General features: G+C 43.6%; 1 protein-coding gene across 2 annotated transcripts in view; it reads left to right on the forward strand.

Moving 5' to 3' along the window:
- The window catches only part of MFSD12 (major facilitator superfamily domain containing 12), a 388,387-nt gene that overhangs the window by 265,848 nt on the left and 96,084 nt on the right, over positions 1-26,455 (forward strand). For both annotated transcript variants that reach the window (XM_082275559.1, XM_082275560.1), the window contains exon 8: positions 969-1,063. In XM_082275559.1, the coding sequence (XP_082131685.1) occupies positions 969-1,063 (95 nt within the window). The remainder of the gene's footprint in view (positions 1-968; positions 1,064-26,455) is intronic.

Below are 26,455 nucleotides of genomic sequence, written 5' to 3' on the forward strand. Positions count from 1 at the left end.
TGAGATGGATTCGGCATTCTACTAGAGCGCGGAGTGCCTCTTGGACTTTTCGCCATCAGGCCTCTGTTTTACAAGTTTGTAAGGCAGCGACTTGGTAGTCTGTGCATACTTTGACTAAATTCTACATGGTAGATTGTCATCTTCGGATGCCTCTTTTGACCGCAAGGTTTTGCAGGCTGCTGTTTCGTAAGAGAATGTTTTGTTTCTCTTTAGAGGTATTTTACCTGGGTGAGCTCCTGTTGTTTGGCTGAGCTTCAGGTTACCCAGCTGGCTAAGTTTAGCCTTTTGGAATTTGTTACTTTCTGGTTGTGTTCTTCCCTCCCCTCATGCCTACACTGCTTTGGGACGTCCCATTCAGTTGATGAAGATGAGGCTGGGTCTGTCGATGGACGATAGAGAAAATAAGATTTTTGTGAGATCTTACCATAAAATATTTTTCTCTGAAGTCAATCGACAGACGCAGCACCCGTGCCTCTAATTTGGGGATGTTGTTTTCTTCACTGCTTGCAACTAAACTGGTTTTCTGAGTGTGGGTGGGTTATGCCTGCGGGGACAGCCTCGTGGGCGTGTACATGTCAATTTTTTACTGCCTAGACTACTCCTGCAGGGTGCAAGATAAGCCATTCAGCTGATGATGAGGCTGTGTCCGTCGATGGACTTCAGAGAAAAAGACTTTACAGTAAGATCTTACAAAAATCTTAGCTTTCTGTTCATGGTGACCCTAGGTTGTTCTCTTTATTTGGACCACAAGCATCTACCCTGTCAATTATTTGCTTTACACAGAGGGGTGTTGCTTAGTAGTTTACAGAAGATAGCTGAAAATGCTGTTCAGTTTAGTCCTTAGGAAGTTACAGGGACACAAGATTGGCAACAAGATAATTATTGGTGTTTAGATATACTTTTTTCTTTCTTTGTTAGAATAATGATTTCTACATCCGAAGAAACGATCTATATTTCTTGCTTTGCAGGTCAGTGCAGCTTTTGTGTATGGCGCTATGAGTTTTACTGACAAACTGGCCAATGGACTTGCAGTTTTGACTATTCAGTTTATTTACCCATGTCAGTAAGTATTTTTATTTTCTAGAGGAATTCTCCTAATGCAACTTTTATGTACCAATTGTTAATGTCACACCAAGGGTGTAGTTTTCATATAGTTACATAGTTAGTCTGGTTGGAAAAAAGTCCATCCAGTTCAACCAATTTTTTTTTTTTTTTTATTGAAGTGCTAGATGTAGGTGCAGCCGTTGATGCTAAAAATAGTAATAAAATAAAAAAGTAATAAAAAACAAACATACGATAAAATGATAAAACAAAAATTGTTAGTCAAAAACGCATTTTTTTTTTAATGATAGCTGACAGCAATTGGGTTGTGCATTACACTAATATGTATTTTAAATTACAAGGCGTCAGGGCATAGATATTTAGATGGTGATGGGGGTTCCTCTATGTGGCAAATGGAGTAAAATCTATTTGAGGTGCCCGAGTTCAGATCTCCCTCTAGATTCAACCACTTGCCCTACTGGGCACCTAATCCCCCTTCCTGCCCTTGCCAATTCTCAGCTTTCAGCGCTGTTGCACTTTGATAATTGCGCAGTCATGCAACCCTATACCCAAATTACATTTTTAGCATTTTCTTTTCAAAGAGCTTTCTTTTGGTGGTATTTGATCACTGCTTGGGTTTTTATTTTTTCCGAACAAAAATGATTGAAAATTTTTAGAAAAAAAAAAAAAATTTAGTTTAATTTTGCAAACAGGTAATTTTTCTCCTTCATTGATGTGCACTGATGAGGCTGCACTGGTGGGGTGGCATTCATGGGCAATGATGGGTAACGCTAATAGGCATCACTGATGATTGGGCACTGATAGGTGGCACTGATGGGTGGCACTGACCTGCACTTGTAGGTGGCACTTGTGGGCACAGTTGCTTTTCTTCTTCGGGACCGATGTCCCTCTGACAGCAGCCAGCGATCTGCGTGAGGAGAAAACAAAACTGATCGCTGGCTGCTGTTAACATCACGTGATCAACTGTCATTGGCTGACAGCTGATCACATAGTAAGGGGCAGGGACCGTGACTCGCTGTGTACAGAGCGAACTGCGCAGGCAGCTTATGCACGGGAGGACGTAAATGGATGCCATCCTGGCAATTTAGGTCCACGCTGTAGCAGTCTTTCGGCTAAAGCACAGGCATGAGATGCTATGGAGTAACTGTTTATCCATTCCCATAGTGTACAAACTATAAAATTATTTCTCCATCATTCATTGGTGGATGCAATCTCTGATCTATATCTGTAGGTTATGCTGCAGTTTATTTGCACTATATATGCATATGTACTATACATGCACTTTATTTTTACTAAATTTTAGCGATGCACTTTTTTCTTTGCCAAATAAAAATTTCCAATTAGAGGGGGCGTAGCCAAGAACAGCTTGTGAGCTGTTGCATTTCACAGAGCTCCCAACCTCGATCCTGCATGGATCCTGCTCCCAGCTAGACAGACACTATTTTTGGCTCCAGACTCACCGGCGCCTCACACTGCCCAAGCGGAAGCGCACGAACCTTGGATTGGTTGGCATGTTGACCCACAAGAACAAGGACAATGGGGCTTGCTCTGAATCCCAAAATGGCTCTATGGCGGCCCTTCCTCATCGCAGTCAACAAGGCGCAGAAAAGGACACAGGGACTACCCAGCCCAAGACCCCAAAGGCGCAAGGGAAAGATCCCCTTAACCTCCCTGGCGGTATGATTCTTTTGGATTTTAGGTGCTGAAAGCGGTACCATTATTTTGCATGTAATTCTTGTGAATGAGCAGCCCAAACCAACTTTTACAGGATCCAGCGATGCTTCTGGCGGTACCCCGAGTGTGGCTCGGGGTTACTGCTTTTGGCTCTGAAATTTAACCCCGAGCCACGCTCGGGAATACCGCTAGGAAGGTTAAAGATATTTTGTCCTATGTTTAGAAACTAATTGACCAGAACTGAGTAGGCACCGAAGGACATCTGGAGGCCACTCCAGCTATAATCCACCCTGAGCCCGATGAGCAGCCTACACAAGGCACCTCAGTCTGTTCTGATCAGTCACTGAAGAAGGGGAAGAGGAGGGCGAGCAGCCAACGTTAACTGACATCCTGAGAGCGGTGCAAAAATGTACAGCATCGGTGAACACTCTAAAAGATAGTTTTGGGGACCTAAACGAGGAATTACGTTTCGTACGCCAGGCCATACAAAAGATTACAGAGCGTGTCCCTGCAGTTGAGAGTAGACTAAGGTGGAAGAGCAGCTTACTCCACTCATCAGTTACTCAATTTACAACAAGGCTAACTAAAGCCACAAAGCTGAGGGCCAAAGCTATTGAGAACCGCCTAAGGTGCAATAACGCCCACATTGTGGGGCTCCCTGAAAAAGTGGAGGGCAGGGACCCCACAGAATTTGTGGAGCATTAGCTCCTGGAGGTATTCGGCAAAGAAGTCTTCACTCCCTTGTATTCATTTAAGTGAGCGCACCATGTGCCTCTCAGGCCCCTCCCTCCAGGTAGTCCACCACATACTCTCTCTTGGCCTGTTTGCTGAACTACAAGGATAAGTAAATTGTTCTTAGTCAGGCCATGCAACAGCAAACATGAAGTATAATGGGGCCAAAATATCCTACCAAGGTTTTTCAACTGAAGTGAAACGCAGCTGAGCCCGCTTTGCAGATGTTATAAAGAGACTTCAGCAGCTTCAAGTCACCTATCCAAAGTTTAGCCGGTGATAACATGGTATCATGACAAAAAGGCAAACTCGCTTCTTAAGTCACCAGTTGATGCATCAAAATGGCTCCATGCCAACAAACTAACTGTGCACCAGATGAGTAGTATACCTCAAGGCCGTAGAGATGTTACTCTGGCCTCTTACATAATACAGCTAGAATGCTTACCCTCTGTTCTTCGTATGTTTGGGCTATGGTGTAGTGGCAAGATGGAAGCCTTTTTTTTTTTATTAATTTTTTTTTTAACAAGGAAAAACCTCCAAGCCTGGCTAAAAAGCCCATCTGAAGTCTCCCAAAAGCATGTGGGAAAATGTTGTGGTCTGATGGAAGCAAGGTTGAACTTTTTAGCCATAATTCCAAAAGATATGTTTGGGGCAAAAACACTGCACATCACCAAAAGAACACCATACCCACAGTAAAGTATAGTTGTGGCAGCATCATGCTTTGGGGCTGTTTTTCTTCAGATGGAACAGGGGCCTTAGGGAATTATGAACACTTCCACCTACTAATCAATATTGGTACAAAACCTTCAGGCTTTGGTAGAAAGCTGAACATGAAGAGGAAGGTATGAATGAGTATATAAACCCCAAGGATGATTGAGATTAAATAGCGCTTGCTAGTAGGAACTGGGGATATTAAGATGTTATGTTCTAAGACAATAAATATTTATATAGCTAAAATGTCACTAATAAATATACATTAAAAGAACAATAAAATTCATAAATAGTATACCCAATAAATAACATATAATAAATCAAATATGTGTCATAAAAGTGCATAATAGTGCCAAAATAAAGTCCAATAAAAGTTCATAAGTGACTTGGTGAAAGCTGATTACACTTCAGTTCAAGGAAAAGTGCAGGTGCTCAGTGCTGGATCCTCCAATGGTCCAATAGCCGGTCAAGTGACTTTAAGATAAGATGTGAGATTACCAGAAATAGTGGGTCCAAGTTACCTTACGGCACAAAGACCAATAAAGCTTGATGGCCCTCCTGGCCTCAGATGCGCTACCTGCTGGGCTTATCCCCCACCGACCGAGATCCCTTCCTAGGCAGGCGATGTCCTCAAGGTCCGGTTAGGGAAAAATAAACAGCTCCAGATGGTGTAGTACCGTTTTAAAAAGGTTTATTTTTCAAGTTGATAATAAAAGTTACACACAAAGTTCAGTAAAATAAGAGCCGCGCCCGCTAACGTGAAGTCTGTAGCGTGGAGAGCGGTAGCTACCGTACTGCGTTCCAGCTGACTTCCGTAGCTGATTTTGCGTAGTGAATTGACAATTTCAGGCGATATTTAGGGAAACTGTGTCCGGACACCTACATACCGCATGCGATCTGCTTTAGGGAATGGAGCCCATTGACTTCTCCTTTTCTTTTTTTCTCTTTATACCTGTGCATAAATGTGGTGCCAAGGAAAGCAATCGTCCAGGGCAAGATTAGATGTGAAGTCTCTGGTTGGAATGATGAGAGGTAATGTCCACAGGAAAATTGGGATAGGGAGACCGGCAGTCCTATGCGAGGTGTGGGATCCCTCCAAGACAGATATCTGTCTTGGAGGGATCCCACACCTCGCAAACCCGTAAACCCAAAGATAAAAGAATGCGAAGATGCCTATAAACTTTTACCTTATTTTCACAGGAAAAGTCAAGCTTTGCATATATTTTTCAGATGCCTTTATTTCTAGATAAGCTGATTTTGTTTTTATGTGTAATTTTCACTAATGGGTATCTCGGATTGTACTCCAAAAATCAACCACAAAAAATATATTGATATATCAATTGCTATATAAAAAAACGCAAAATATAAAAGAGGCAACCAACTATTGCCATCATGAAAGGAAAAAAAATAAATAAAACCACATCAAATGGTCCCACCCAAACATTAGGGAAAGAGGAACAATGCTAAAGAGGGGTATGGAAATAAAAACCTTTTGAGCATGCAGCACATTTAAAGAAAAATAAAAATCTCAAAATACACGCATCTCCAACCATATATTTGCAGATGCTAAATAAAATCCATAATTGTCAGTTTTGTCAGGACTTGTCCACAAACCCTATGATACGGTATTGCAAACATGAAAAGATTGCTTAACAAATATCCAAATCTCTATCTAAATTGTGTAAAGCAAATCAGACTGCATGACAAAGAATGTACAATTTTGATGACTTGACACCATAATGTTTCCTGTTGTGCAGCAAAGGCAGAACAGCTGAATCATTGACTTTGAGCTCTGGATTCATTTATCCTCTGGTCAGCAAGTACTGTGCATTAAATTGCCAGCTCATAACATTTTACGGCATTTCTATGTCTTTTTTCCCCTTTGAATTATTACATGAGGGCAGTTCAAGTAGCTGCAATGTGAGCACTTTATTGATACTTCCATTATTGGTATTTAAACATACAGTGCACCTGGAAAGTGTTCACAGGGATTCCACATTTTGTTGTTGCAGCCTTATTCCAAAATGGTATAAATTTCTTTCTCTATCGTTTGACAGACGCAGCTCTTCCTTATTCATAGACTCATAGGGTAATGCCCCTCCTAGGGATAGACACTAGGTGGAAAAAAACGTGTCCACTCCTATAGGGGCTGTCCCAGCAGGCATAACCCCTCAGGCTCTGCTTTTCTCAAACACTTTTGTTCTGCCTAGTGTCAGGGATAGAACCTAGCTCTCTGCTGGGACTTCGGTCTTAGCTGTAACAGGGAAAGTTTGTGACTTTTATTTTTTTAACTGGTTAGTTCCTGAGGACCAAGATCCAGAGGAACTACAAGCAACAGCTGGCTGGTATTCTCACTGGATAACCTAGATCCTTAAGGGTCTCCCAGCCTGGCCACGACAGTGCCCAGATGGACAGGGATGAGCCTGCGGGTGGTTTGTCTCGCCGGGACGCAAATGACCTGGAACGCCCTGAGTAGCAGCTTCCCCCTTGGCTAATAGCACCCACATCCCAGGTGGTAGGTGATCTGTTTCGGAGTGGCGCCCACCTTGTACCGTGGTATCGTGAGTAATATGGTGGAACAGTCTCCAACTTTAGTGGATTCCTTGGTTAAACGGGTGAAATACTTGTCCCGCCATTTATACGTGGTAACAGGTCACATGTTAGTCTACCTTTGTGAACGTTCTGGTAGCGCAGACTTCTACTGAATGGGTCAAGTTACTTAAAAGTAACTTGGAAGCTGAATGGTTCACCCCTGCGGTGCTGAAACTGATGTACCAGTTGGCTCAAACCCTGGTGTTCATGTGTGATACGTCCCTGGACATAGCCCCGTTAGTGGCCAGGGCGTCGGCAGTGGGGATTGCTATTAGGCGCATGGTGTGGCTCAAGAGCTGGTCTGCTGACCAGGCTTCCAAAAAGGCCTCGACTGATCTTCCTTCCACATGGGAGAGGCTGTTTGGATCCTCTCTGGATGAGTTGATCAAAGGCCTCACTGGGAGTAAGAGTACTCTTCTTCCTCAACCCCCCTAAGGGCATGTATCCAGGTGTAAGTCTGCGTAATGGGGCGCCCTCACCCGTTTCTGGGGTGGGGGGGACGTCTGATTCTTTCCGGAGCTGGGTTCCTCTCAAGTATGCCTTACAGGGGATTCTGCTTTGGTGAAGGTCTTCCCTCCCTCGGACAGGCGGCAGTTTAAAAGAAAATTCAGTTTGTTTCTCTTTGAGGGTTTCATTGTTTACGGGTGAGTTCCAGTTCTTGTTTGAGCTCTTTTACCTGGTTGGCTACTCTAGCCATTGGGAAATTCAGTTTTTTTTTTTCTGTCTTGTTCCCACCCCTCATGATATACTGATTTGGGACATCCCTATGAGTCTATGAATAAGGAAGAGCTGCGTCTATCCAACGATAGAGAAAACTGGGTTTTTGTGAGAACTTACCTTTAAAATCCTTTTCTCTGGAGTTCGACAGACGCAGCACCCGCCCCTCTACTTCGGAGTTATGTTTTTTTTTTTTTTCTAACTGCTTTCAACCAAACTGAAAATAGCAGAGCCATAGGGGTTATGCCTGCTGGGACAGCCCCCATAGGCGTGGAAAAGGTTTTTTCCGTATCGAATACACAAATGCGTGCCCTTTAACTCTCTTCCCCATTTCTTCCTCTTCTTTTTAAAAAAAAAAAAAAAGAGCTTGACTTGCCAGTCCTGCCGCTGGATTCTGTCCACAGATAGGATTCCAGTCTTCACTCTTCATGGTGGGCCCTGTCTCCTCTTGCCCTTCAAGGACCTGGTTCCCCAGCAACTTGGGGTTCACTCCCTTGGACCTGTACAGCACCCTGCTGAAAAAAACACCTTGGATAAATAACTGTCTAGGGTTCCGATACGCAGGGTCCAGCTCCCAGAAGATTTGCGTCTTTCCCTGCGTTACAGGCAAGACCTAGTTTATCCTTCCCCCAAGGCTCGAGAGAGCTTTAACAGGCAGGACCATCACCTTCAAGACACTGGCGAAAAAAACTAAGGGAACTTCCTGTATGGGAGGGTAATAGAGGGAAACTTCCTGCCTCTTGATTAGCCAGTGTTCATTCACCTATAGGTGGCACATAACCCAGATAGTAAATATTTTAGTCTAATCTGTGATGTACAATAAAAAAAATCTATACCCCCAATTTTTTGTGAAAATATTAAAGATGATTTTATGGGTAAATGGATACCTACCATGCCACGCTTTAAAATTGTGCACACTCTTGCAATTATGACAAACTACAGTACCTAAAAATGGGCATAGGGTTTTGGGTTACCTGTTTAGAGTTAGAGGGTTTAGTGCTATGATTGCTCTCTCTAAAAATCGCAGCAATACCTCATGTGTAGTGCGAACTTTGTTTACATATTCATGTCTACGCACAAGCACGGAAGCATGGGAGTGCTTTTTTTTTTTTTTTTTTTTTACGCTGTCCCTTTTTTCGTTTTTTTTTAACGCTTTTTATTCCTATTACAAATAATGTAAACATACTAAACAAATAAGTATGACCAGTTCTGTTTATGGAGAGCTGTGGGGTCATAAAGACCCCAAATCTCTCCTTTACCTTCAAGTGAATATGGCGTCTTCAGATAGCAGTACTCTGATCGCCGAAGGAAAAGGGGTGTTTGACAGGTAAGGAATGTGCCACATCCCAAATATGAGTTTATTCAAGTTGATCAGGCAAGGACTTTATAGGCACAATTTGTTAAAAAATCACAATTTATTAAATTATTAAAATCAGCAATATGGGTGCATATACCTCATACAAAGAGGACAACAAGTAACAGTACATACGATAATATACACAGAATATATAAGTAGGTTGTAAAAAGTAATATCCTACTACATCACAGATTGGGCCTTGTGATCGGTGACAGGAAGGATAACGGTCATCCATCAGGGTCCCATGATATTACATTTGAGTGGTAGATGGTAGATATTTACAATGCTCAACATGTTTCGTTTTTTTATAAAGCTTCATCGGGAGCTTAAATCATGTTTCTGTGTAAAAGATGAACACAGATCATTCAGAGATGATGATACATATGAATAAATGTATCCAAATATTTAGCTGACCAATATTGATACACAGACAGTTGTCAAACATTTACACCACACATTGGAACAACATTACATATATACAATATGATGACTAGACTGTCTCAACTCACTTGAGGCTATGGGGGGGGGGGGTGTGGTGCAATCTGGGGAACAGGAATGCCCAGGATGGAACCATGTGGGGAGACCATCCTGTATAAAGGAGTGGGTCAACCTACTATATACCTGAATATACACCACCAGGAAGATCACAACTTGGGAGTGAAAACATTCATACCTGTGTATTTGTTGTAATACCGTAGGACAGGTTAGTGAACCCACAATGTAGCATTAACGAGAAAGGTGCTGGAATTGCAGGTGGATTCCAGGTATGTAACGGTTGTCTATGGATGTTTTCTTTGAAAAAATACTACTTTTAAGGACCAGCTGGATTGTAAATCCAGCCTTATCTGCATTAGAAGAACAGGTCATGGTAATAAGGTAATGTTCACTGAAAGCAGGTCACCCAGGTGCAGGGAGCAATTTATAAAGAGAACTGACAGAGTGGTAACCCTTAACCCCTTCTAGGGCAGGCAAGAGAGATGGTAAAGAGTCATGCATTATAAAGCTCATCATGCATAGGTAGAAACAATAGACCAAGCATAGTCTGCTTAGTAAGGAGGGTAAAAGTGAAACCAACCAACCCCCACAAGTTGAAAAAGGTACATGCATAGGATATATCTTTAAAATATATACCTGAAGGTTAATCTTTAATCTGCATATACATAATAAGGGCATAGGGTTGCGTATACCCCTATGCCCTTATTATGTATATGCGGATTAAAGATTAACCTTCAGGTATATATTTTAAAGATATATCCTATGCATGTACCTTTTTCAACTTGTGGAGGTTGGTTGGTTTCACTTTTACCCTCCTTACTAAGCAGACTATGCTTGGTCTATTGTTTCTACCTATGCATGATGAGCTTTATAATGCATGACTCTTTACCATCTCTCTTGCCTGCCCTAGAAGGGGTTAAGGGTTACCACTCTTTCAGTTCTCTTTATAAATTCCTCCCTGCACCTGGGTGACCTGCTTTAGTGAACATTACCTTATTACCATGACCTGTTCTTCTAATGCAGATACGGCTGGATTTACAAACCAGCTGGTCCTTAAAGTAGTCTTATTTTTCAAAGAAAACATCCATAGACAACCGTTGCGTACCTGGACTCCACCTGCAATTCCAGCACCTTTCTCATTAATTCTACGTTGTGGGTTCACTAACCTGTCCCACGGTATTACAACAAATACACAGGTATGAATGTTTTCACACCCAAGTTGTGATCTTCCTGGTGGTGTATATTCAGGTATATAGTAGGTTGACCCACTCCTTTATACAGGATGGTCTCCCCATATATGGTTCCATCCTGGGCATTCCTGTTCCCCAGATTGCACCCCCCCCCCCCATAGCCTCAAGTGAGTTGAGTCTAGTCATCATATTATTGTATATATGTAATGTTGTTCCAATGTGTGGTGTATATGTGTGAAAACTGTCTGTGTATCAATATTGGTCAGCTAAATATTTGGATACATTTATTCATATGTATCATCATGTCTGAATGATCTTTGTTCATCTATTACACCGATACATGATTTAAGCTCCCGATGAAGCTTTATATAAAAGCGAAACATGTTGAGCATTGTAAATATCTACCATCTACCACTCAAATGTAATATCATGGGACCCTGACGGACGACAGTTATCCTTGCCTGATCAACTTGAATAAACTCCTCCTTTACCTTGAAAAGCAAAAGATCAAAAGCTATCAGCCATAACCCCAGTATTTATTTTTGCCTCTCCGTAAATTCTTTGGGGTGTTTACTTTCCATAAAGGGGTAATTTGGGAGGGGGTTTGTACTGCCCTTCTATTTTAGCACCTCAAGAAATGAGATAGGCAAAGTAGAAGCTCCATAAATTCCAGTGTATATACTAGTTTGTAGATGCTATAACTTTTGCGCAAACCAGTAAATATACGCTTATTATTTATTTATTTTTTTTTCCTTTTTATATCTCAAAAAATACAAATCCCAGTGGTGATCAAAGACCACCACAAGGAAGCTTTATTTGTGGTAAAGAAAGGACATACATTTATTTTGGGTGCAGTGTTGAATGACTGCGCAATTACCAGTTACCAGAAATGAGATCGGCCGTCAGTACATCAGGCTTGATCTATTTTCAAATATCTATACCCTAGATCATAGACCCTTTCCTACAGACTAAATATACACCTATTGGGATTTTTTTTTTTGTACCAAAGACATGTAGCGGAATACTTTTTGGCCTACATTTATGAAATTTTTTTTTGGAATGTTTTATAACAGAAAATAGAAAATATTGCTTTTTTAAAACTTTTCAGTCTTTTTTTAGGTAATATAATAAAAAATAAACTCAGTCGTGATCTAATCCCACCAAAAGAGCTCCATTTTAAAAAAATATATAAATTTTATTCGTATACAAATACATTTGCATGACCACGCAATTGCCAGTTAAAGTAGTACAGTGGGAATGGCAAAAAATGGCCTGGCTATGAAGGGGTAAAATCTTCTGGAGCTTAAGTGGTTAAACTATGTAAATTTCAAAAGAACCTGAAAAAATGGAAGCGTTCTAAAACTTTTGACATGGAGAGGTTTATATGCTGATGCCCTTAATAGGTATTCGGCCCCTTACAGATAGAACGCCTGAAAAAGTCAGGCGGACCCGATTGGTCTGCTGCTGTGAAAGGGGCCTTACTCGTCCTCTGTTCCCTGATGTTAGGGTTAGACCATTTATCATAGCAGTCCAAGTGTGGTTTGAAGATTTTCTTTTTACTCTTGGACTTTATCATTTAAATTATGCGCTACTTTTGCGTTGCCTAGGTGTTAGAAGTTTACTTAACCACTTGCCGTCGGCTTACTGTCTATTTACAAAATCACGTGAATAGACGGCGCTCACTCCCGGGGGACCCGCCGATGGTCTGATTCGGTACAGAACCGATCAGTCATCAGGTCCAGACCAATGATTTTTGGCCTTGACCTGATGATCGGGCTTGACCAATCCCAGACCTAAATGTGCCCGTGTAATGTGAATACATGCACAGAAATTACCCTCTTTTCCCTCCCAAATTTTTTTTGGATTCCAGCGTGAGAGCAGAGAGGACCACACGTGAGTACTGCACAAAGCACACTTCCACACACCTAGATAGGCACATTTAACCCCAGATCACCCCCCCCCCCCAGTTAACCTCTACACTCCCTGTCACATTGCACACTATATACAGTATAGAGCGGTTTTCTATATTTCTGTAATAGTGTGCCTTGTGTCATTTAGCGCTAACGATCATTAGTTTTAGGCTTGGGGTACACGCCACCCCCCCCAATAAAGAATTTAAACCCTGATTCCCCCTGATCACCCCCAGTTAACTCCTTCACCCCCTGTCACATTGCACACTATATACAGTATACAGTGGTTTTCTGTGTATCTGTAATAGTGTGCCTTTTGACTTCAGTTAGCGCATAGTGAGTTTGTCCCAAGTAGGTTTAGGGTACCCGCCACCCCCCAATAAAGATTTAACCCCCTGATCACCGCTAGTTAACCCTTTCACCCCTTGCACACATTGCACACTATATACAGTATATAGCGGTTTTGCTGATTTCTGTAATAGTGTGCTTTGTGACTTAAGCATTAGCAACAGTTAGTTTCTGACCCAAATAGGTTTTGGGTACCCGCCATCCCCCCCATTAAAGATTTAACCCCCTGATCACCCCCAGTTAACCCCTTCATTGCCCTGTCAGTGTCACTTTTTTATAGTGTACAGTTTTTTTTCTGATCACTGATTGTCACAGGTGACATTAGTTAGCGTCAGTCCAGGACAGCGCAGATCCCCGCTGCATGGTTGGAAAGATAATTTAACCCTTTGATTACCAGTAACACACACATACACACACAAAACACCTCCATTACTAGCATATTATCTGAACGGATCAATATCTTTGTAAAAGGTAACTGATGCTAAAAAACGTCAACCACCCGCCCGGCGCTAAAATATATATATATATATATATATATATATATATATCAGTGTAAGGTATAAAGAAATAAATATATCTACTCAAATCATGAATAAATAGTAAATAAAATCATGTAGATAAAATCATGTAAAACATGTCACTCTGTGCATCCTTTTAATGCACTAGCTGCCACTGTAAACGTAAAACTTGCAAAATCAAATGTATAATAATAGCCCAATCTGTGCGTCTCAGTTCGTTATATCATACATTCAGCGGCGCTTCAGCACACACAATGTATGTGTGCAAGTATATTAGTCAGTTCTTTACGCAGGAAAAGGAAGGGTACACTGACCAGGACTGTATGGTTAGTAGTAATACACAGGACTTGCCACTATGGCTAACAGAGGGGGAAATCAGGGAAAGACTGGATAAACTTAACACAAACAAATCACCAGGCCCGGATGGCGTACATCCGAGAGTGCTCAAGGAACTCAGTATGGTTATATCTAGACCACTGTTCCTGATCTTTGCTGACAGTATTAGGACAGGAGATGTACCAGGGGATTGGAGGAAGGCTAACGTGATTCCGATATTCAAAAAGGGCCAGAGACCTATCCCGGGAAATTATAGGCCTGTCAGTCTGACATCAATAATATGTAAACTTTTGGAGGGGATGATAAGGGACTATATCGTAGAGTATGCTAAAGACAACAACATCATCAGTAGTAACCAGCACGGGTTTACAAATGGGCGTTCTTGTCAAACCAATCTCTTAGCATTCTACGAGGAAGTGAGCTGTGAGCTAGATAGGGGGAGACCAGTGGATGTGGTGTACTTGGATTTCGCTAAGGCGTTTGATACAGTTCCCCACAAGCGCTTAATTTATAAAATAAGGTCTGCAGGTATCGACAGCAGGGTTTGCTCTTGGATACGGAATTGGCTAAAAGGCCGTGTCCAAAGGGTAGTAATAAACAGCGCATACTCAGACTGGTCTGAGGTAGTAAGCGGGGTGCCCCAGGGCTCAGTCCTGGGACCAACCTTGTTCAATTTATTCATAAACAGCATTGAGGAAGGGATCAGTAGTTCGTTATCAGTTTTTGCAGATGACACAAAATTGGCCAGGGCAATAACTGCACAGCATGAAGCAGATATCCTACAGAATGACCTGGACAAAATTACGGAGTGGGCAACGACATGGCAAATGAGGTTTAATGTGGAGAAGTGTAAGGTTTTGCACTTGGGGACCAAAAACATAAAAACACAATACACGTTAGGAGGGGAACCCTTGGGGGAATCAAAAATGGAGAAAGATCTGGGAGTCTTAGTTGATGATAGATTAGGCAACAGAATGCAATGCCAAGCGGCAGCTTCCAAAGCCAACAGAATATTAGCATGCATAAAGAAAAGGATGTATTCCAGAGATAAGACTATAATCCTTCCACTTTATAAAACTCTGGTCCGACCGCATCTGGAGTATTCTGTCCAGTTCTGGTCGCCAGTCCTCAGGAGGGATGTGTTGGAGCTGGAGAAAGTCCAGAGAAGGGCAACTAAACTGATTAGGGGGTTGGAGGACCTTGCCTATGAAGAGCGGCTGCAATCGCTCGATTTATTTTCCCTGGAGAAAAGACGTCTGAGAGGGGACATGATAGCAATTTATAAATATCTTAATGGGGATCTCAGCTTAGAAGAAAAGCTGTTCATTCGAAGGAATTGCATGAGGACTCGAGGACATACAATGCGATTAGAGGAGAAGCGTTTTAACCTCAGGCAACGTGGGGGGTTCTTTACTGTTAGGGCTACAAGATTGTGGAATTGTATACCACAAGAGGTGGTTTCTGCGGGTAGTATGGTGACTTTCAAAAGACTCTTAGACTTACATCTCAAGGATCAGGAGATTGAGGGCTATGTTAGATGATTACAGTCACACACACCTACACAGGTTGAACTGGATGGACTATTGTCTTTATTCAACCTCACCTACTATGTAACTATGTAGTTCCTGCAGTGCTTCAGAGCCTGCAATTGCAAACTAGTCCCAACTCCACAGGATGAGCAGTCACAGCCAGCAAAAAGATTTCTCCTCTGATGTTCAGCACCAGTGATTGTACACACAGTATCACTAATCCTTCACCACACCGACTGTGCACCCCTATGAAGTGGCCACTCACCAAATTGCCCTTGAAATATCGCCTTTATGCATAAGCTGCATGAGCCCTTGCTTCTGGTCGGTCTGTCGTCTCTTGAGCACGTCCAGATCCTATCCGTCCACCAGGGGTCACTATCAGGCTGTATATCTCCTCAGTGCAATTTGTAAGCAAACGACATGAAGCAAGAGAGTAGTGTAATATTGTTTCGACTTTATTAATTAAATAAAACTTCCCTCCCCTTCAGCGTATATGCTTACATTTCAATCACCCTTTGCACGCATATCATAGACACAGAGGCTTTGAAAGGTACCGCCGCTCGCCGACCGCGAGCTAGTCCCTGCTGTGGATTACAGCGCTCCTGCGGCTAACGGGCGAGATCCAGAACAACAGCGGTATCCTCCCTTCGTCTCCTCAGCAGCAGCGTACGTGCATCCTGACCGGTTTCGTCTGGTAGACTTCAACAGAGGACTAACGTGCGCTGCTGCAATCAAGATTAGTGTATGCAGCCGGAGGACCTCCCTCCCATCATGATTGGTTTACACCACTGATGGGTTCAAACACCTCTTCATTGCCATTACCTGGCCTGAAGGAAATTCAATATGGACATACCATAGAATCATTTTCTAAATACCGGAAAAACAAGATTAATCGATACAAAACAAAGTTTAATACCGCTATTAACTCTCTTATTACCGCAACCAGTATCTGAATGGGTATTCCCCGGGTTTGAATCACACAGAACCCCAGTTTTTTTCAGATTGGCCATCTATGCCCGATCTGAGCATGTATGTTCAAAATTTCCAAACCTATCGATTTGTAAAAATTGGTCATGGAGTTCTTTCTACCCCTAATTCTACATTCCATCTTGCCCTATCTGGATGCATACATCTTAAGTACTACTAATATTTAAAACGGTTATGCTAAAATCGATATAACCAAAATTTGACACAAAAATAAACCTATTTTGTATTTGGGCTGGTACAGAGACATCGCTAGCAGAGTTCACTGAGAATTTAAATATAAATAAACACAACATCAAATTAGAATGTACATGGGACAAAAAAGAAATTAACTATCTAGATGTATCTGTGCGGATTGAAAACAGACGGATCATCACTAAGGCGTATTTTAAGCCTACGGATAGAAACGGCTATCTTCCGGTATACAGTGGCCATCACCCGTGCTGGCTAAGGAACATCCCCAAGGGGCAATTACTGAGGATACGGAGGAATTGCACCTTGGAGGAGGATTTTTTGGAACAATCACGCGTGATAAGACAAATTTACAGATAAGGGATACAGACCGGAGGTACTGGAGGAGACAGTGAAAGAAGTACTGGCGGTTTCACATGAGTCCTGCCTGGCTCCAACTAATAAGATTCCAAATGAATCGCACCAATGGGGCTTCATAACAAATTATAATGTCCAGTTCAGGGAATTTGAATCTATCCTGAAAAAGCACTGGGGAATATTGAAGCTTGATAAGATTCTGGGCCCCGTGATTCCGGATAACCCAATATTTATATACAAAAAGGCTCCCACTATTGGAGACAGAGTGGTGAGGAAAGTTTTGGACCCTCCCAGACCACCAAAGATGTTCTGGGACTTGTCTGGATTTCACGCATGCAGAAGGTGTAAGGCTTGCAGACAAGTGAATACACACTTTCGGGGTCTAACTGAGTTCACTTCAGGAGCAAATGGGAAGACCTTTGAAATAAAGGAGTGTATCACGTGTATCACGACCCACGTGGTATACGGAATGGAGTGCCCTTGCGGTATGTTGTATATAGGAAGAACAAAGAGAGGGACGGCTCCAGGAAGAAGGGGGGCCGTAACGCAGGAAAGGTTAGACAGGTTGTGGTAGTTGGGGACTCAATTATCAAGAGGACAGAGAGGGAAATCTGTAAAAAAGATCTCGTGAACCGAACAGTTTGTTGTTTACCGGGCGCCCGAGTTCGGCACATCGCAGATCTGGCAGACAGATTGTTGGGCGGGGCTGGGGATGACCCAGCGGTCATGGTGCATGTGGGCACTAATGACAAAGTTAAAGGTAGGTGGAGGATCCTTAAGAACGATTTCAGGGACTTAGGTAATAGATTGAGGAAAAGGACCTCCAAGGTGGTTTTCTCTGAAATACTGCCTGTACCTCGAGCCACACAGGAGAGGCAGAAGGAGCTTAGGGAAGTTAACAAGTGGCTGAGGAATTGGTGTAGGAAGGAGGGGTTTGGGTTCCTGGAGAACTGGGCTGACTTCTCAGTCGGCTACCGGCTCTTTAGTAAGGATGGGCTGCACCTTAATGGGGACGGTACAGCTCTTTTGGGGAGAAAGATGGCCACCGAGTTGGAGGGGCTTTTAAACTAGGAGACGGGGGGGAGGGCTCAGAAGTAGAATCAGTCAGGAGGGAGCAGAGGACTGAAGGCAGTTGTAGGGTCAACAGCGACAGTAGGTCAACAACATCAATTGGCGGGTCTGTGCGGGAGAACAGCAGACCAAACAGAAATAAACAAAACCGCCAATCACGTTTAACTTCCGTAAAACTAAGAGGGGTATATGCTAATGCCAGGAGCCTAGCTAATAAGATGGATGAGTTGGAAATGTTAGTACATGAGGAAGACATAGACCTTGTGGGAATAGCGGAGACTTGGTTCGACCCCTCACATGACTGGCTGGCCAATATCCAAGGGTATTCGGTGTACCGGAAGGATAGGGTTGGTAAAAGAGGGGGAGGGGTATGTCTCTATGTCAAGAACAATATAAAGGTGCTAGAAAGGAGTGACATTACGGATGGGATGAGCATGGATTTAGAATCTGTGTGGGTTGAACTCGATAGGGAAGAAGATAAGGGAAAAGTAGTTGTGGGGGTTTGCTATAGGCCACCTAACCAAGGGGAGGAGGTAGAGCTGGAATTTTTAGCACTAATAGGTAAAGCGGCAAAACTAGGATCAGTCATCATATTGGGGGACTTCAATTATCCCGACATTGACTGGGAAGAGGGGACTGCACACTCGCATAAGGCCCGGCTATTCACGGAAACCTTACAGGATAACTACATGTCGCAGTTGGTGGATTCCCCTACTAGAGAGAATGCTATCCTGGATCTATTGATCACTAATGACCCAGACATAATCTCAGAGGTAGGAGTCCAGGACAACCTGGGCTCTAGCGATCACAGGATGATCACATTTAGTGTAAATAACAATATAAAAAGGCAAGTGGGGAACATAAGAACCCTAAACTTCAGAAGGGCAGACTTTCCAAAATTGTACTCATTGATGGAAAGGGTAAACTGGGACCAAACCCTGGGATCACTGACCACAGAGGAAAAATGGGAATGCTTTAGAACAATATTAAGCAAAGGCATCTTGCAGTGCATTCCTATGGGGAATAAATTTAGAAGAGACAAAGCCAAACCTGGCTGGCTAAACCGTAGCGTTAAAAAACTTATTAGGGGAAAAAAATTGGCCTTCAAGAAATATAAATCAGAGGGCACAGTATCGGCCTTCCAGCAATACAAGGAGGAAAATAAGAAGTGTAAACACGAAATCAAGATGGCTAAAATCAACTTTGAGAGACAAATAGCGGAGGATAGTAAAAAAAACCCAAAGAAATTCTTTAAATATATCAACAGCAAAAAAACTAGGGCAGAGCATATTGCACACATAATTAACGATGATGGGAGGATGGTTACAGAGGACACTGAAAAAGCAACCGTGCTGAATTCTTTTTTCTCGTCAGTCTTTACGCAGGAAAAGGAAGGGTACACGGACCATGACTGTATGGTTAGTAGTAATACACAGGACTTGCCACTATGGCTAACAGAGGGGGAAATCAGGGAAAGACTGGATAAACTTAACACAAACAAATCACCAGGCCCGGATGGCGTACATCCGAGAGTGCTCAAGGAACTCAGTATGGTTATATCTAGACCACTGTTCCTGATCTTTGCTGACAGTATTAGGACAGGAGATGTACCAGGGGATTGGAGGAAGGCTAACGTGATTCCGATATTCAAAAAGGGCCAGAGACATATCCCGGGAAATTATAGGCCTGTCAGTCTGACATCAATAATATGTAAACTTTTGGAGGGGATGATAAGGGACTATATCGTAGAGTATGCTAAAGACAACAACATCATCAGTAGTAACCAGCACGGGTTTACAAATGGGCGTTCTTGTCAAACCAATCTCTTAGCATTCTACGAGGAAGTGAGCTGTGAGCTAGATAGGGGGAGACCAGTGGATGTGGTGTACTTGGATTTCGCTAAGGCGTTTGATACAGTTCCCCACAAGCGCTTAATTTATAAAATAAGGTCTGCAGGTATCGACAGCAGGGTTTGCTCTTGGATACGGAATTGGCTAAAAGGCCGTGTCCAAAGGGTAGTAATAAACAGCGCATACTCAGACTGGTCTGAGGTAGTAAGCGGGGTGCCCCAGGGCTCAGTCCTGGGACCAACCTTGTTCAATTTATTCATAAACAGCATTGAGGAAGGGATCAGTAGTTCGTTATCAGTTTTTGCAGATGACACAAAATTGGCCAGGGCAATAACTGCACAGCATGAAGCAGATATCCTACAGAATGACCTGGACAAAATTACGGAGTGGGCAACGACATGGCAAATGAGGTTTAATGTGGAGAAGTGTAAGGTTTTGCACTTGGGGACCAAAAACATAAAAACACAATACACGTTAGGAGGGGAACCCTTGGGGGAATCAAAAATGGAGAAAGATTTGGGAGTCTTAGTTGATGATAGATTAGGCAACAGCATGCAATGCCAAGCGGCAGCTTCCAAAGCCAACAGAATATTAGCATGCATAAAGAAAGGGATGTATTCCAGAGATAAGACTATAATCCTTCCACTTTATAAAACTCTGGTCCGACCGCATCTGGAGTATTCTGTCCAGTTCTGGTCGCCAGTCCTCAGGAGGGATGTGTTGGAGCTGGAGAAAGTCCAGAGAAGGGCAACTAAACTGATTAGGGGGTTGGAGGACCTTACCTATGAAGAGCGGCTGCAATCGCTCGATTTATTTTCCCTGGAGAAAAGACGTCTGAGAGGGGACATGATAGCAATTTATAAATATCTTAATGGGGATCTCAGCTTAGAAGAAAAGCTGTTCATTCGAAGGAATTGCATGAGGACTCGAGGACATACAATGCGATTAGAGGAGAAGCGTTTTAACCTCAGGCAACGTGGGGGGTTCTTTACTGTTAGGGCTACAAGATTGTGGAATTGTCTACCACAAGAGGTGGTTTCTGCGGGTAGTATGGTGACTTTCAAAAGACTCTTAGACTTACATCTCAAGGATCAGGAGATTGAGGGCTATGTTAGATGATTACAGTCACACACACCTACACAGGTTGAACTGGATGGACTATTGTCTTTATTCAACCTCGCCAACTATGTAACTATGTAAAAAATTGGGCATCAGGATTTCTGAGCACATTTATAAAATAACAGGCTTCAAGGAACATAGTGTCCCACTACATTTCAGGGAAAAGCATGATAAAGACCCCTCAGCACTGAAATTTTGGGGTATAGAAAAGATGCCAAGCAACTGGAGAGGGTGCAATAGAGTAAGAGAACTGTCCAAAAAGGAAACTGAATGGATTTACAAGACAAACTCCTTGGCGCCCAACGGGTTAAATATAGAACTTGACCTGAACTGTTTTTTAAGCAACTATTAAGTATATTTTTTAGACAGGACGTTTTATGGATTCCATTTTATATATAGATTTTTATATATAAAATTTTATATATATTTTTATCCTTCTCCAATTTTACTCGAATTTACGATTATGCCTCGACCATTGATTCCTTATGGCAACACGCCTTTTATTTATATATATTTTAACCTTTAGTACCATTGGTTATGGCCTAAGATGTTTTAGAGCGAATTTTATATATTATATCTGCGATTTTGGCCTCTGAACAACATTTTCTTGTAATCTCAACATATGAATTGTACCTATTTATGAAGTTAATGAATTTATTTATTTATCTACTATTTATGAAATGATTTATTTAAGATTTGACATTTACTGGTTTTAAAACATATCAGAAATTACATGACATGTGCTAATTATGTAATAAGTATGACATCTTGAGGACAGTGGTCATACATGATGGTTTCACCATTAGAATGCACTTTACGTTTTACCTATGGCCACATCACCCTGAACATGCCCGATCTCATCTGATCTCAGAAGCGAAGCAGGGTCGGGCCTGGTTAGTACCTGTATGGGAGACCACCTGGGAATACCAGGTGCTGTAGGTTTATTTTTGTGTCAAATTTTGGTTATATCGATTTTAGCATAACCGTTTTAAATATTAGTAGTACTTAAGATGTATGCATCCGGATAGGGCAAGATGGCATGTAGAATTAGGGGTAGAAAGAACTCCATGACCAATTTTTACAAATCGATAGGTTTGGAAATTTTGAACATACATGCTCAGATCGGGCATAGATGGCCAATCTGAAAAAAACTGGGGTTCTGTGTGATTCAAACCCGGGGAATACCCATTCAGATACTGGTTGCGGTAATAAGAGTTAATAGCGGTATTAAACTTTGTTTTGTATCGATTTTAATCTTGTTTTTCCGGTATTTAGAAAATGATTCTATGGTATGTCCATATTGAATTTCCTTCAGGCCAGGTAATGGCAATGAAGAGGTGTTTGAACCCATCAGTGGTGTAAACCAATCATGATGGGAGGGAGGTCCTCCGGCTGCATACATTAATCTTGATTGCAGCAGCGCACGTTAGTCCTCTGTTGAAGTCTACCAGACGAAACCGGTCAGGATGCACGTACGCTGCTGCTGAGGAGACGAAGGGAGGATACCGCTGTTGTTCTGGATCTCGCCTGTTAGCCGCAGGAGCGCTGTAATCCACAGCATTGACTAGCTCGCGGTCGGCGAGCGGCGGTACCTTTCAAAGCCTCTGTGTCTATGATATGCGTGCAAAGGGTGATTGAAATGTAAGCATATACGCTGAAGGGGAGGGAAGTTTTATTTAATAAAGTCGAAACAGTATTACACTACTCTCTTGCTTCATGTCGTTTGCTTACAAATTGCACTGAGGAGATATACAGCCTGATAGTGACCCCTGGTGGACGGATAGGATCTGGACGTGCTCAAGAGACGACAGACCGACCAGAAGCAAGGGCTCATGCAGCTTATGCATAAAGGCGATATTTCAAGGGCAATTTGGTGAGTGGCCACTTCATAGGGGTGCACAGTCGGTGTGGTGAAGGATTAGTGATACTGTGTGTACAATCACTGGTGCTGAACATCAGAGGAGAAATATTTTTGCTGGCTGTGACTGCTCATCCTGTGGAGTTGGGACTAGTTTGCAATTGCAGGCTCTGAAGCACTGCAGAAACGGATCAATATCTTTGATCTGATTAGAACTATACTAGTACTAGAAAAAATTGATCCCTTGATCCCACAGCAACCCAAGGAGGTTCAGGAGTGTTGAGACTGTCGTGGCTATTTTTTACTGATAATTTTTTCATGTTTTCAATAAATGCCATATTTAAAGACATTCTACAGTCTTCCATAGAGTACAGTTATTTACAGACACCAGTGAGCGCCACCCTCTTTTCTCTGTCGCGCATTGACAGACGTAGTCCTCGATTAATATCAACTCGGGTTATACTGCCCTCTACAGGAGTAGGACTAGACAGGAAAGAAAACGTTCTGGCCACACCTTAGGGGTAGTCCCAGAGGGTATATCCTGTCACTTCCTGCTACAGGATATCAGTTTTTTTCTGTCTAGTTAGGAGTAAGGACCTAAGTTCCTTGCTGGGATCTTTGGTCCTGGCAAGATTTTTTAGAAATACTTTATTAGGCAGCTTTTCTTCTCCAGTGTTCCTGTGAGATCTTCAAGCAAGTACGCTGAAACTGGGCGACGGGCTGGATGTTGGGATCCAGTGGTCACCCCAGTTCAGCCTACGAGCGCGTGCAGGCCATAGCTCCGCGCTGGGTCGGCCGCGACATAGTCCCACTAAACGGGGACTGACCCTGCGAGTTAAACGTCTCGCCTGGACGCCAATGACCAGTTGCAAACTGGGTCACGGCGTCCGTATTGGTCGACAGCCCCCCCACCCCGGTGGAGAGGGGTTCTGTCAGGAGTTGGCGCCCGCCTGGTTCCGGTTTGGTGAGTAGAATGTTCCCCCTCTCCCCCTGTCGGGTTTGTTGGTGGACGCGGGCCCCTCTCTGGGATGGTCGGACACTCAGTTTCTGGGTCCCCCCTCTATCCTATAACAGGTCACAGATCCCCCAATTTGAGTGTGATTTTGTGAATAAGAAACCAGGAGGCTTGTTTTGGGAGCTGACTATCTAAAGTCACTATATGACTGTAAGGGTGACTGAAGTCAGTGGCAGACTACTAAAGGGCATGACTATAGAGGTATCCTACCTGTCGTAGTGTGTATACAGGCCGATGCCTATGCCTGAGTTACTGCATCCGCAGGTCGCCATCCCTCCAGAAAGCCGGTCACTTCCACAGGCCGCACAGCCTCCCGCAGGCCGCACAGGCCGAGGACACCTCCCGCAGGCCGCACAGCCGCAGGCCGCACAGGCCGAGTGCACACCTCCCGCAGGCCGCTGCTAGCTTACAAGCCGCCGCTATCCTAACTTTTTTTTCCTGCAGATCGCACGGGGCTGCCATATTGGCGTAGCCTCGTGTCTCTAGCATGGGGGCGGCCATGTTTGAGGTGACCAAACACCTCGAGGAGCTATGGGGAGGCGCCGGAAGGCGTGTAAAGGGGCGGAGCCGCCTCCTTGGCCCGGGAAAGCAAGCCAAAGACTTCCTGTCTGTAACAGACAGTGCTGGAAACAGGTTGATAAGAAACTTCTGTGCATCAGGTGAGCCTTGGGGTCTCTCTCTCTTTCTCTCTGAGGGGTCCAAGCAGGTACACTCAGGGGCGCTATTGCGCTGGGGGACTAAGTAAGAAAAGAAAAATAAATGTTTTTTCTTGCAATTAATTTTTTGTGTTTGCTGGCAAGTGTCTTGTTAATCATGAACCCTGCCACACATGTATCCCCACCTTATCCCCTCGAGGTGGCCACAGGACCCTTCAGTACCCCACTTGTGATGATGCATTATCAGCAGTTTGGAGTCTTTGGTATCCCGGGTGGAGGTAGCCTGTCAGGGACGGGGGTCAAGAAAAGCGACCCCCGCCTACCCCTATTTCATCTGATACTTCATATTCTGAGCTGGTCATTGCAGCCCCTTTTCTGGGGTTGTTGTCTCAGGTACGGTCTCCTCAGACAGTGAGGAGGACGCTTCTGCCTCCGCCATAGCACAAGAAGCGTTGGTGGAGGCACTAGTTGTGTCTGTCCGGGAAACCTTAAATCTTGAGATTACACCGGCAGAGGTAGCTGAGACTGATATTCCTTTTTTGGTACTAGCAAGCCTACCAAAATGGCGAAGGGTTTCCCTTGCCCAAATGGGGTCGTCCGAAAAACAAACCCCTGCTATTTCCAAACGCATTTCTAGGCACTATCAGTTTGAGGTATCCCTCATTATAAGATGGACGGTACCACCAATAGTGGACTCACCGATTTCCAGACTAAATAAAGCCACTGTTATCCCGTTGGAGGACGCTCCGTCCTTTAGGGATCCGGTGGATTGAAAAGTGGAAGCGGAATCCCGCTCCATTTTTTCCCTGATAGGGTCAACCTTCAGGCCAGTGGTTGCCATTGGTTTAGTTTCACAAACTTCGACAGAATGGGCCCCCACCCATCTCTAGGGTGGGGGGACGTCTTCACCGGTTTCCAGATCCATGGCTTTCCAGAATCCCGGATAAAGGGGTTCGCGAGGTCATACGGTCGGGATACAAGATCGAGTTTCGATCACTTCCACCGGTGCGATTCTTCCCTTCCAATATTCGACATCCCCGGGTCGCTTAAAAAGCTTTGCGGGGGACAGCTTGATGCAACAGGAAGTGGTAGTTCCCATTCCTTGGACAGTTTCAGGGGTTCTAGTCGAACCTGTTCAGTGCCCAGGAAAAAGGGCTAGGTGCGTCCAATTCTGGTCTTGGGAGAGAGGAAGTCCATCCAAACAGTGGTGGCCTCCCTGCATCAGGGGGATCTCCTGGCGTCCACAGACATTTAGGATGCCTATCTTCATATCCCCATCTTCACAGGCTGGTTCCCATCAGTATAAGAACAATGTAGCGCTAATCATCAGTAAAAAGTTCTCAGAAAGATTAAAAAGTCCATGTAAAGTCCCAATATGATCAGATGGAAAATGTAGCGAATCCGTGATACCACCACCAGACACCCAGTTCACACTGACCCTTACCACATAACGATGATCCCCATGACAGAGATCCCAAATGCCAAAAATAGACTCAGTAGGACTCGATATGTATCCTGGATAATATGCGTCCTTCTCTGGTTCCCATCAGAACTATCTGGGCCTAATTTTGGATACATCCTTGGCAAGAGTGTTTCTCCATGCGGAGAAACTCCAGAAGATTCAGTCAATGATTCGGATGTTGCTGTCCGTCAACTGGCTGGGACTGATGGTCGCCTCCTTAGAGGCAGTACCGTTTGCCCAGTCTCATACCTGAATTCTCCAAGAGGAGATTCTTCTCAAATGGAATCAGAATCCCGATTCCCTGGACAATCGGATCCGATTGAGCGAGCGGACCAGGGAGATTCTGGTCTGGTGGCTTCGGTCTCCGATGCTCAGCCAGGGGAAGTCATTTCTTCTGATAAATTCCAGGTTACCAATAAATGTGTTGGAACTGAGAGCGATCAGACTTTGTCCGATTTGCTGGACCAAGCAGCTCCAGGGCAACCCGGTTCGGATCCAATCGGACTATGCCACGGTCATGACTTATGTCAATCACCAAGGGGCACCAAAAGTGCCCTGGCGGCCATAGAAGTGGCCAACATTCTTTATTGGGCGGAACAGTTGTTCCTGCTCTCTCCGCGATATTCATCCCAGGGGTGGACAGGCAGATTATCTCAGCCGTCAGATTCTGGATCAAGAATAGTCTCTTCATTCAGAGGTATTTCACCAGCTGTCCCTTCA

The sequence above is a fragment of the Pelophylax lessonae genome (assembly GCF_965119305.1).
Source record: "Pelophylax lessonae genome assembly, chromosome: 1".
NCBI classification, from domain to species: domain Eukaryota; kingdom Metazoa; phylum Chordata; class Amphibia; order Anura; family Ranidae; genus Pelophylax; species Pelophylax lessonae.